General features: G+C 43.4%; 1 protein-coding gene across 5 annotated transcripts in view; it reads right to left on the minus strand.

Moving 5' to 3' along the window:
- TESK2 (testis associated actin remodelling kinase 2) overlaps positions 1-12,934 on the minus strand; it is a 106,560-nt gene that overhangs the window by 24,049 nt on the left and 69,577 nt on the right. For 4 of the 5 annotated variants that reach the window (XM_061632765.1, XM_061632766.1, XM_061632763.1 and 1 more), the window contains one exon: positions 3,742-3,888. The exons of the other annotated variant lie outside the window; for it this stretch is intronic. In XM_061632765.1, the coding sequence (XP_061488749.1) occupies positions 3,742-3,888 (147 nt within the window). The remainder of the gene's footprint in view (positions 1-3,741; positions 3,889-12,934) is intronic. 5 annotated transcript variants of the gene reach the window in all.

Below are 12,934 nucleotides of genomic sequence, written 5' to 3' on the forward strand. Positions count from 1 at the left end.
GAGTCAGGGTCACTCCTTGTGTGTAGCCGGTTGGTCACAAAGGTTCTGCAAATGCTACAAAGGTCCCTCCCCCACAGGAGAAGTCAGTAACCTCTGGAACATCCAAAATAACTCCACTAGCCAGCTAATAGAGGATTCAATGCAAACTGCAAAATGAGCCTTCTTCATAGCCCACATCTTCACTAGCCAGTGTTCAGTCAGCCTCAGAGCAAGACTTGCACAACTTCCACTCTAGTCTTTTTCCAGCTTGCTTCATAGCCCAAAGCGCCCCAGAATACCAAGGAGCTGCTTGGTCTCCACAAACAGAGAGGATGCTTAGGGGTGATCATGTCAATTGCCCATTTCATCTTGCCATTCCACAGCGAGACCAGGGCTTCATCAGGTTTGTCAGCTTTCTCTGCTGGAAAAATCTCCCAGAACATTCAGGAACAACTCAGTCTCCGAGGGCAGACCATCCAACCAGTCCTACCACCCTTGGGGGGACAACAACTGCTGTTACCAGTTCAAACTTCATCAGGTAACAGTCTGACCATGATAGCACAGTGCATTACATCCCCCTACCATTGGTTTATCCTTCATATCTCTTAGGGTAAAGACTACATCAAGGATATGCCCTGCCTGATGTGTTGGACCAATGGCCATTTAAGATAGTCCCACAGTTATCATGAAGGCCATGCAAGGATATTGCTCACCCAGAACTATCATCCTGAGGTTCTCCAACACCACACCAGAGACCACTGAGGCCAGCTTTGTCAGAGTTGTTGCTAGGCAACAGGTGGCCAATAGACCTACAGTATCCTCAAACTGTCTCTTTGGTGGAGACTCTTTAAGCCCATCCCAAAATTACAAGGTTCTCTGGAAAAGGAGATGGTGATTCTATTGACAACAGCAACCCCTCTCCCTCGACCCACCAGTCTAGCCTGGAGCTGTACTAAGTACCCAGATGGGCACAGCTGAATTAGATCAGGACCACCCAGCTCACCCATCCAAGTTTTGGTGATACGTGCTAAATCAGCCCCTTTATCCCTGATCAAGTTGTGGATGAGCATGGTCTTATTATAGACTGATCTGGCATTCAATAACAGCACTACCAGACCAGAGGGCTACCACTGAAACTGCAACAGCACCTTTGAAACTCCCTGCTATATATCCACCCAGACACATCCTGGACCATCATCTGATATCATGATATATAGCTGGGAGATTATGGCAACAATTAATAAACTAAGGCCCAGTAGTAGGCATATCCCACAGTGCCAAGGCAAAAGATAGCAGTGCCACTTCAACACTCCTCCCCCTGTCTCTCACTCAGAGCAACCACCACCAAACCAAACCTTTCCACCCCCAGGCTCTCACAGACATTTCATCCACAGAGCTTGGCCTACAACTCCATATCCTGACAGAGGGTGCACCCCTACCCCAGTACCTCCTCAAAGAGTATAACCCCTCTGGTGTCATCCCACACTGCTGCCTGCCACCTGCTCTTATTGTAAGGCAGGCTCTGGACCATACCCACACTCCAGCCAATGTCCCACCCTGCAGTCAGCCCCCAAACACTCTTACCACAGAGATCTCATAGGACAAACAAACTGATGCAGCCAAAAAATCACACACTCTTGCTGGTTGGAAGAGCAGACCACCAGGGGCCAAGATGATGCCAATTAGCCCCTCCATGCTTAGTCCTCCTGTAGGTCTGCTCTTTTTTTAGGCATGATAATTTGGCCCACAAGAACATTTTCCCCAATCACACCCATCTGCCCCACACCTGTAAGGTAAGGTGTGCAGCAAGTAAAGACTTGGCTGCCAAGAGACTTAAAAGTATGTTCCTAATTGTGCCTTAGCAAGCAAGAATGATTGATGCTGTTGTAAGCACAAATATTATTTTGCATTGTCATTTTGAATTCAAGCTGGTGGTGCAAAGGATCCTCCTCTGCTGGTCATCTCAAGCTACACTCACATAGAAACAAAATTACTTGGGTCACCCGATGTCCTTGTGAAGTCAGGTGATTTGGGTGGGTGTCCTTGCACAACTGGATATATAGTCCATAGGGGGCAAGGAGGACTGTCAAAATGGCTCACTGGCTGGCAAAAGATTCCCTACCCTAATTTAGGGGGTTCAAAGTGTTGCAAATACAAACATATTATACTGTTTTGATTCTAAATGTCTGCAAAGGTAGACCTCACCAGTGCAAATGGGGAGAGGCCGAGAGGGTGTGGCTTGCCTAAGGCCACCTAGTGTGTTTAGGGCTGATTCAAACTGGGGACATCATTTGTAGCTCAGTCTCTTTACTAGCATGATACAGTCAGAGTGTAGACACCACTAATAGGAATTATGATAAGCTCACAGCTACTGGAACACCAAACAGTTTTAGTTTATGAAGTGATAACAATACAACCTAAGCACTGTTCTGGTAAAGATTCTTATTTTAAATGTTTCAGACATAAGCTTTACTTTGAAAGCCAGGACCACTCCTCAACCACAAGTACACCACCTGTTAATAATTGGTCTCCATTTGTATTAGTTTCACAAAGACCACAATTCAACTACAGAAATCAGTATACTGAAGTCTGGAAAGACTCCTAGAAACAGAAGAGGTGGCATTTTGGATGCTTTGCTTCCCAAGACTAGAGACAGTAACTCTTTATTCCAATCTGTCCCATCTCCCCAGAGTTGGCAGACTATTAAAGTGCATCCCAGCTGGTCACTAGAAGTTTCAACTATGAGAGCCTTCTTTATAATTCTGCATTTTACCTGTGGCATATTTTAAAAATCACCATCATTAAGGTGTTGGACTGCGACCTGGGAGACAAGGGTTCGAATCCCCACACAGCCATGAAGCTCCCTGGGTGACCTTGGGCCAGTCACTGCCTCTCAGCCTCAGAGGGAGGCAATGGTAAACCCTCTCTGAATACCGCCTACCAGGAAAACCCTATTCGTAGGGTCTCCATAAGTCGGAATCGACTTGAAGGCAGACCATCATCATCATCTTTATGAATTAGTGCCACAACACATAATTTTCAAAGTGGCAAATTTCTGTTTGTTCCCCCAGCAGTTTGCAGTTACACAAAGCTCAAGAACTACTAGAATATTAACAGGGAAATGAATTGTTTTCATATTACTAGCTACAACGTTAAACAGTAGTAATGACAAGGCATCTTGAAAAGCAGTTAATGCAACTATTTGTAGCCCTGTATTGTCCATCAGCTGAACAGCCTCTTGAGTGAATCTGCTACTTGCCGAGCGTCACTCTGCAGCACTTTAGGTCACCTGCAGAACAATGTTAATGTATTTGGAGTTATGGGGAGCATTTACACATACAAAAATAAGGCTTCACCAAGAAAAGCCCTTATGCCTGCATCTTTTTGTAGTTTTCTCTATAAGATGTGTAGCATTTGGATTCCTAGACTTCAGTGACTAGGGGTTTGGAGAATTTGCTGTGAACAAATTAAAGAAGCCCAAGTTGTGCAACCATCTTCCCAGGAACATAATCCTGACTCATTTATTTGTGACCTCTACTTTACGTTAGTTTCTTCTCAGACAACATGAGTTGTTCTAGGAAAGCTTAATCCAATACACTATGTTTTCTGACAATCCTTTTAAGTGACATTTTATATAACAGCTTTACAGTTTGAGGCACCGAGAGGGGCTGGGAAGAATAAAACTACCTGAAAACATTTGTAGTCCACTAAGTTTAACACATCTATTGTCAAATACTTTAATTTGATAGGGAGACATGGTACCTTCGATGTCAGATCCCGATGGAAAATGCCTTTATAGTGAAGGTAACTGAGTCCCAGAGCAATGTCCAGTGCCAGCTTCACTCTTACTGTCCAGGGCAGATGTTGATTACCATCTAACAGCTGTTCCAGATTACCACAGTTGATATACTGAAAAGAAAAGATTTTTCCATAAAAAAAATAAGAGTTACATTTAAAGCTGCCTGTACTTCAAAGCAAAAAAGCTCTTAAGCTCTTTGGTGGGGAGTTCTTCCTGGGCTTAGTATGCCAAATGGAAGTTCATCCAACTATTAATATACTACGTGTTAACCAGACTAAACATTCTTAGTAATTAAATATATCATATTATTTTAGAGCTGTTCAGATAACTGTCTCATGGGTCTAGGAGAGAACTAAATACATAGTTATTTCTTCATCTATAAAACAGGAACAAGACACCAAAAACAAAGGCTACCCCATTGTCGATCCCATGGTAACAAATGTGGAAACAGGGCATAACTATCTTGACTCTCACAACACCCAATTCTTTAAAATTGTTATGGTCAAGAATAGCTAACTTTGGTCAAGCTGAAATGGGCCACCAGAGAGGATTCTGGGAGCCCATGATTGCCTAAGACTTTCCACTGGGGGAGATCTGCAGCTCAGGGTTAGACAAGCAATTTACAACCTGGGCAAGGAGATGTAACTGATCTCTAGCTATTATTCCTTATCAGCTTCCTGGGATTAGAAGTCAGGAAGAAGGGGTGTGTAGAGCAGAACCCCTGGATGAGACCGGAGGGTTCCCTTATATTCTAAGGCTTCAAAGGAGTAGACCCTGCAGAGGTGGGAGATGACTGTTTGCTTCCCCCCCTCTTTGGTGACTGTTAAACTCCATAAAAAAGGAAGGAGAAACTTCCAAGAGAGTCCCCTATTTTCCATCTACTGAACCTGCCTGAAATGCGAGAGAGAAAGTCTTTTGCAGGAACCAGGCTGATCTATTGTAAGTATAGGATCTTAGCTTAGAAAGACTTTTGTTGTATTCCTTTGTCTGAATTGAACCTCTCCCCTTTTGTCATGCCAATGTGCCTCGTGTAACCCATCTGTGGGTGAATATCTTTAAGGAAACAAACCGCTGCTCTCCTTTGTAAATACCAACTCATTTACGTTTAAATAAAATATCCTTTTACAAACGGTGTGTATTGGATTGGAACTGAGGATTCTAAATCTAGTCCTCTGACTGCTGAACGCTACTGTTACTGTTAATTGACGAGGGTTAATCCCTTGGAATTCGCATTTGGACTCTGAGGTCCCTTCCCTCAGAGAAAGGAACCGGGAGGAAGGGTGGTGGGAGTACTATCGCAAGTAGTTACTCCTGAAAGAGGGAGAGTTTGCCTGGGAAGCAGTGGCCCAAAGGAGTGGGACTGTTTTCAGAAGCACTTGGAGAACTAAGGACAAGGGATCCCAGGGGGACAAGTCTTTGACAGTCATAAAAGTAAAGAATTTGTTAACTTTATGAATGATAGGTGAATGCATCTTCAAGAACTCCTGGAAATCCTCCTGGATTTCTTTTAACATGGTTACTTTTAGCCAGCAGGGGGTGCTATGAAGTAAATCAAGGTTTTTTTCTCCCCCTACATTTCTACTATAAAAAGAGTTCCCATCTAGAATAGATTCATAACTGCTAACAGGGCCAGCGCCAGGAATGACTGGGTCTGTGGGCACCAGTGTACCCTGGGTCTGTGGCACCATAGCCCAGCCCCCCAAACAGGCAGCACGGGGCTAATAAGCCTGCCTGTGCATCCCACTTACCTCTCCAGTCCCTGTGAATGATGTGTGCATTGTATGCACATGCCTACCATCAACCAAGACGCCCCCGCTGCCATCTTGGTTGACGGCATGCACACACAGCACGCACATCATTCACAGGGACAGGAGAAGTAGGTGGGGAGTTTGTGCGGGCTAACTGAAGCCCGCACTGACTGCATTGGAGGGGTACCAGAGCATTCCCTTTCCACAATCCACGGCAGGGTTGGGAGCTGACGGTGCTGCAAATCACAGAACGGGAGCGCTAACTAATCTTCCACCCTAAGGAAGGGCCCTTTAGGGGCCCCTCTAGGCTGCTGCGGCCCTCAGCCAGGGCCCAACCTGGCCACCTTCTGGTGCTGGCACTGACTGCTAAACACTATACATTTTAATGAAATATTTCTGTGAGCCAGCCTAGTCATCAGGGTTGTAGAAAAGTACTATTAAATAAGTCACACTTGTTAAGCCACAAGAACCAAATAAGTGCACAAAGCATGAATATACAACATTCTTTTTATATGTGACCCTTCTTCAAATGCATTCAGACCAAAAATGTATATCTGAGTGGGATTAAATTAATACAGACCAGTGACCCAGCAATTATACCATCCTCTGAACTACAAATCAAATATCTGTTAATTTCTAGCTGTCCAGAACACTCAAGGATCTAAAGAGGATCAAAAGGAAGTGTTGTTTGGCTAGATGCCAAACTACTTGGCTCAGAATTTTGGAGCCAGCTCAAGTTTGTCAACGTCTTATGCCAGGAGAGTTGAAGGCCACCTCACAAAAAAGTTCAGTTGTTTACCACTTGTGAACCATGACTTTGTTATGTAGTGATCTTGGCTAGAAGCAAATTAATTGTGCATATTAAGGTAGATTATTGGAAGTTAATTGCCCTTAAGGTGCCACAGCTACTTGCCCCAGGTAAATACAAGATTCTGACGCAGCAATAATGAGTTTTCTCAGAGTCCACTGCGTGTATGTGATTAATGCCATAACTGAAACAGAGATACCCACCAACTTACATGTAGGAAAGATATGTTGGTGGCACATGATTTTAGTCTTGCACACATTTTGCTCTATTCTGTCAAGTAATTTATTCATTTAAATTACCTTAATTTTATTCAATTTATGAGTCAACCTTATAAAAATATTACCTAAGCAACAATAACCCAGTAACTTGCTTAGGAACATAGGCAGCTGCCTTATATCAAGGGAGACCATGAGTCAAGTACTGCCTACACCAGAGATAGAAAGCTTTTTATGGTCTGAGGGCCACATTCCCCCATGGACAACTTTCTGGGGACCGCATGCCACTGGTGGGTAGGCCCAGTGGCAAAAACCAGGTGTAGCAACAGACGTTAATCTGTTACAGGAGGCCACACAAAGATCGGAAGTATGTCTCTCTCACACACAAACACCCCTGTCCACCCTCATTCAAGCAAGCAAGTGGTGTTATAGTCCAAAGACATTCTAGCCAGGCAAGAGCACTTGAGGTGATCAAGAAGCTATACAGTGAGGGATGTAATTCAGGGAGATTCTCAAGGGCTGGACAGAAAGACCTGGAGGGTCACATTTGGCCCCTGAGCCTGAGGTTCCCCACCCGTTCTACACCAACTGGCAGCAGCTCTCCAGGATTTCCAAGAGGGGGCATTCTCAGCCTTACCTGGAGACACCAAGGATTGTACTTGGGACCTTCTGCATGCAAAGCAGATACTTTATCATTGAGCTACAGCCCTTTCCCTTGCTTCATCCAGCACCCTATGGATCCATGCAAAGGTTTTGGTTGGAAACAGTAGCTATACTTTTGACTGTTAAAACAGCTGAACCACAGTATCCACACTGTACATCACAGTTAACCACTGGTGTAATTGTTCTGATAGAATGTGCAGTTTTGGAACAGTGTTGATTCCAGGTCATCTTGCAGTGCACCACACCTCCTTTACATGGTACTAAGTTCCAGGAGACCACCATCCTGCTATATAATCTCCAGCTGTTCTTCTCAAAGAGTTTCTTTACATAAGCAGTGCTTCTTTCGTATTTTTCTCAGAACATATTCTCACTCACAATCCATTATACCTTTGACTCCTCCATGCCATCATCTGAAGGACAGAGCGCCGGTGTGGTATAGTGGTTACAAGCGTTGGGCTAGGGCTTGGGACACCAAGATTCAAATCCACACTGTGCCATGAGCAGGACTGTGGAGTCGGAAGCAATTTTGGGTGGAGTCAGAGTCAGTAGAAATGTACCGACTCCTCCTTCAAAATAAATTTTGATTGACAATTTTTTTAAAATATAAATTCAAAATGTCAAAGAAGCTTCCCATGAAGTCAGCTGTAGTTGAGCATTTCACCATAACTCAAGATGTAAAACATTTTGTGTGTCAGTGTATGACACAGGACCCAGATGAAGACAAATGCTGTGATGCCAAGATCAGCGCATATTCAGGCAGCCATAAAAATGCTCCTATGAGAGCTTCTAATTTAAAAAGACATTTACAGCCCTTTCTAGGGCTGTGTTGGAAGCAATTTTGAGTGGAGTCGGAGTTGGACAGTAGAAAAATAGAAGAGTCGGAGTCGAAGGTTTGGTGTACCGACTCCACAGCCCTGGCCATGAGGCTCACTGGGTGACCTTGGGCCAGTAAATGTTTCCTAACCTAATCTACCCTCACAAGGTTGTTGTAAGGATAAAATAGGGAGGGGAAGAACAATGTATGCCATCTTGGAAGCCAGGAATATAAATGTAATAAATAAAATCCTTCCACTAAAATAGAATACAGCTTACCCCTAGTAGCCTACCACTGTCATATGCTCCCATCTGTTCCACCTTCTCTTTATATAGCGCCTTCAATACCAAAGCAGGGTTTACAAAGGAAAGGTAGCAGTTCACGAGGCTAAGAAAACCTAGTAATGGCTACATATCTACCTGTAATACATCTAGTAGCTTGCCTGGTGTAAACAACATTAAGAGAATGGGAGATGATGCACATAGTTTCCTACCTTAAATTGTGATTTAAGAAACCAAGAAAGCTTTGTCAAAATTGGGCAGGAGAGTGCAAGCACATGGTTCATTCCCAGTTCAATAAATCATGCTTTTTTTACCACATAAGCCCATCAGCCTGAATCTATTTCAGACATAAGATAATTAAAGTGCCAGCTCCAGGCACTCTTGGATGAGCCTGATCTTCTAGAAACATTTCAACAGGGGTGTCAGCCTGGTGCTGGCACTGAAACTGCCTTGGTCACCTGGTAGGATTGCCTGTGTCAGAAAAGAGACAGGGGAGTGTACCCTGTTGATGCTCCTTGGCTTGTTGGCAGTTTTCGATTCCAGGAATCATAATATCCTTCTGAAGCATCTAGGCTGAAAGTGGGGGCACTGCCTTGCAGTGGTTTTGCTCTTACTAGGATGGTTGGCTCCAGACGATGGTGCTTGAGAGGTATTATTTGGTTCCATGGAGTCTCCAATGTGAGGTTCCACAGAGTTCAATATCATCTCCCATGCTTTTTAACATGTGCATGAAGCCACTGAGTGGTGTCATCTGCAGACCTGGAATGCTTAATCATCAATATGTTGATGACATGCAGCTTTATTTTTTCTTTACATCAGAAGCAAGTGTGGTGCTAGATGTGCTGAACCAGTGCCTGACCTTGATAATGGGCTACATGAGGGCCAACACACTCAATTCAGACAAGATAGACACACTGTTAGAAAGTGGCTCCCTTGACCATTTATGCCTTATCTAAATGGGGTCACTCTTCTCCTGAAGGAACAGGTGTGCAGCCTAGGAGTACTCCTGGATCAAGCACTGATATGTTGCAGAGTGCCTTCTGTCAGCTTTGGTTGATGATCCAGCAGTGACCCTATTTGGATGAGGACAGCCTGGCTTTGGTGATGCTCTGTTAATTTATATGATAGATAACTGCACTGTGCTGTTCATTGGGCTGCCTTTGAAGACTGTTCAGAAACTGTAGTTAGTACAGAATGTGGTGGCCAGACTAACTAGGACTAGGTGGTCTGAATGTAAAACTCCAGTTCTGGCCTGCCTGGACTGGCTGCCAATTTGTTTCTGAGCTTAATTCAAAGTGCTAGTTTTAAGCTATAAAGCCTTGCATGGCTGAGGATCCTTCAAGGATGCCTTTCCCCACATGAAACTACTCAACACCTGAGATCAGCATCTGAAGTACTTCTATGTGCCTTATCCGAAAGATGTTCAGAAGGCAGCAAGAAGAGAAGGTGCCTTTTCTATGGTCCTCGCTATACAGATTGTGGACTGTCCTCCCCAGGGAGACTCTCTGGGCACCAACTTTGTCATCTTTCCAGCACCCGGCAAAACCATTTTTAATCTTGCAAGCATTTGGACAGTGCCAATGGTCTGACTTTTGGTTGTTTATTTCTTATGTTCATTCTAATGCAAAAGGGCTGATTATTTTCATATTGTCGTGTGGTTGAACACTATTCATTTTTGTTTTGTTCTAATGGATTTTATTTTGCATATATTGTATGTTGCTGTAAATCACGTTGGGATTTTCTGTGAAGCAATTCATAAATTGAACTGAACTGAATCTGTGTTTAGCTTGCTGTGACTACTGCATATAAGACCTACCAAGTATTTTAGTATTACCCATTTTTTAATTCAGCTTACAAGCATATTAGTATATTACATTTCTACCACAATCCCTCTTTTCCCCCCACAAGGATGCTATCCAACATCACACAAGAGAACCTTATGATGCAACAGGGCTACATCTTCCTCTGTCCCCTCCCCTCCATGACCCAACTCTCCAAAGCAGAGTTGGGGCATGCAGAGAGGACTGCAGGGAGAGCAGGAATCAATTCTGTAAACTGTGTCTGTTCCACTGGTGGACTGACACCACTGAATATCATGTGTTATATGGATATTATGTTTGCTAAGTGCTATGAAGACACAGTGAAACAAGTTTGCAGTGGAAAGCATTGAGTTGTCCCATATGCAGATACTGCACAAATGTCTGAGTGCAAACCTTTAATAAAGGTTTAATTAAGAACAGACCTTTAATAATGAAAGACCTTTAAAAGTGCAACTGTATCCAATTTCATTCTGGTTGGTCATTTGGTTTCAGAGTACTTTGTCCATTGTAACTGTAACTTAATCTTATCTGTTCATGCAGTTAGTGTATTAAAAAAGACAAGATCCAATCTCCTTACATGCACAGATCTGGAGAAAGCCTCACCCCAGGAGGAATGGTAACAGTGGGCTGGGCTCATTTCTCTTTACGTTTGTAAGACTACAGCTCCTTTCACCAGCCCGACAGCCACCCATAATCAAGAATCTAAGATGAATGGTAACTTGATCTTTACTACTCAGATATCCCACTCTTCTCCTACCGACAAGTTATCCATCCCAATGGGAGTACTGGAAGATGTGCCAGTTTTATAGTTGTCCCTTGAAATTTCAAATATGCAGGTTCTGAACGTCTATACTTTAAACTAACTTAGCTATTCAATAGGAATTTGCTCTAGCCAATGTTACAAGATAAATTTTAAGAAATGCATTTACAATTGTACGACACTTAACGATAAATTAATCAAACTCTTTTCAATACAGGGATAAGACTTCGAAGGCTCCACCTAATTATATATTTGGAATAGGTTTCAAAGTGAAGAGAATTTTTCTGTAAAAAAGAAATAAAAGTGTAATCACATGTCCACCCTTAATCCCATGAAGTACAAAACAAACTGTAGCTTTCCAAGCAACAGAGAACTTTTTTCCAACTGGCATAAGGGTTAAGTACACCAACAATGGCAGCTCAGAACTAAAGGCCAGGAACACTAGTGCTCCAATTCAAGTTCTACTAAAAATGCAAGCCTGTCCTTGAAGAGCTACAAAGGGGAGGGGAGGGCCTACTGGGTTCATTGGTTGCTTCAGCCGAGTATCATTCTCTCAAATCTTGGCAGAATCTACTTTAAGAGAAGTACTACAAATTCATCCATATTAATTTACACTGTTGATTTTGTATATTGCACACTAGATGTTTTTACTTCTGGGTGTTTGCAAAGATGTGTGGTCCTTCAAAATATTAGTGGGAAAATATTAGCAAATTCAGGATTAGAGAAATTAATAGTATAAGAAAGCACAGATTCAGTCACTCCCATTCTTTTTGCCCTGATCTTCTCAAGTCTCTTCCAATGTTCTTAATCTGGTCTTACGTTTGCAGACAACTAGCTATAGGTCTTTCCCATGTACTATGCAGGAAAGCAGTGCATGAAACTTATATTCAGTTCTAAAATAAATCTTGCACAAACTCACATTCATAGTCATGCTCCAAAATCTTCAGAAAATACACACTCCCAGCTCTTTATGTGAACTTAACCATGCTACATCTTTTATTGTATCTATCTGGGTAAAAGGGGGGGGCAGAACAGGCAGTGAATTAATAAATTTGCAACCTCTATCCATATGCAGTACAATGCAACTGGAGGAAGGGTTCTGTCATAACAAGAGGTACAGCAACACTAAGAACTGGTTCACATGTGAATGACCTGATCGCTTATTCTTTCCACATGGTACCTCCTATATGTAGCATCATGTGGAAAAGCCTTTGTGTGGACAGGTTGTAAGCTTCTTATGGAAGACATTTGTACAGAAACAGGAATACTTTTTGCTGTTACAAAAATGGATACTGGCCTCCATGACCTATAGGGCCTGTTTACATGCCCAAAAAATGTGCATCCGCTGCTTTTTGCAGATCCTTTTAATTTGGACTGTTTACTTGACGTTTTACCCAACAGGCGTGCATACTACTGCTTTTGCCTTTAACTCTGGATTAAATGGATGCGATAAAAGCCAGCATTTGCTTTTAAAATCTGCACCTGCTTCTACCGTGTATTACCTTTTAAGTGCCTTTTCTGGCTGCGCAGTTTCCTCACCATTAGATCCTCCCTTTTCTCCGCCCCTTTCACTGTCTCGGGGCATCATTTTGTTTCCTGTGGTTGATGAAGCAACTTCCGGTTGCTCTTGCCTTCCTTTCTCCCGTTTATTCCCGCTTCCCCCCTAATACATTTCCCTCCCTGCTCCTTTAAACAAAATCACATTCCCCAACCTTTCATTGAGGGTAGCAGGGCTGGAGCTCGTAAAATTCCTCGGAGCTGTGGTTTTGGCGTTGTTGTTTACGTCTAGCATGAGCGTGTGCGAGAGAGTGTGAGAAAGTGTGTGTGTGTGGAGGACCTCTTCTGCCTCGTAGCATCCCTCCGCTCCCCCTCAAAGCTGGATCTCTCCCCCCCCCCGGGGCTGATGCATGCACCCTATTCGCAGCCACGGCAAGAGGAGGCTGGCGAAGGTGCCGCTGGGGTAAGGGGAAAGGAGAGCTGCCTTGGCAACTCATCTCGGCATCTGCTCCACTCACGGAGAGCGATAATATTAAATGGTCAATGCTTC

This window comes from Rhineura floridana, chromosome 6 (assembly GCF_030035675.1).
Source record: "Rhineura floridana isolate rRhiFlo1 chromosome 6, rRhiFlo1.hap2, whole genome shotgun sequence".
In the NCBI taxonomy this organism is placed as follows: domain Eukaryota; kingdom Metazoa; phylum Chordata; class Lepidosauria; order Squamata; family Rhineuridae; genus Rhineura; species Rhineura floridana.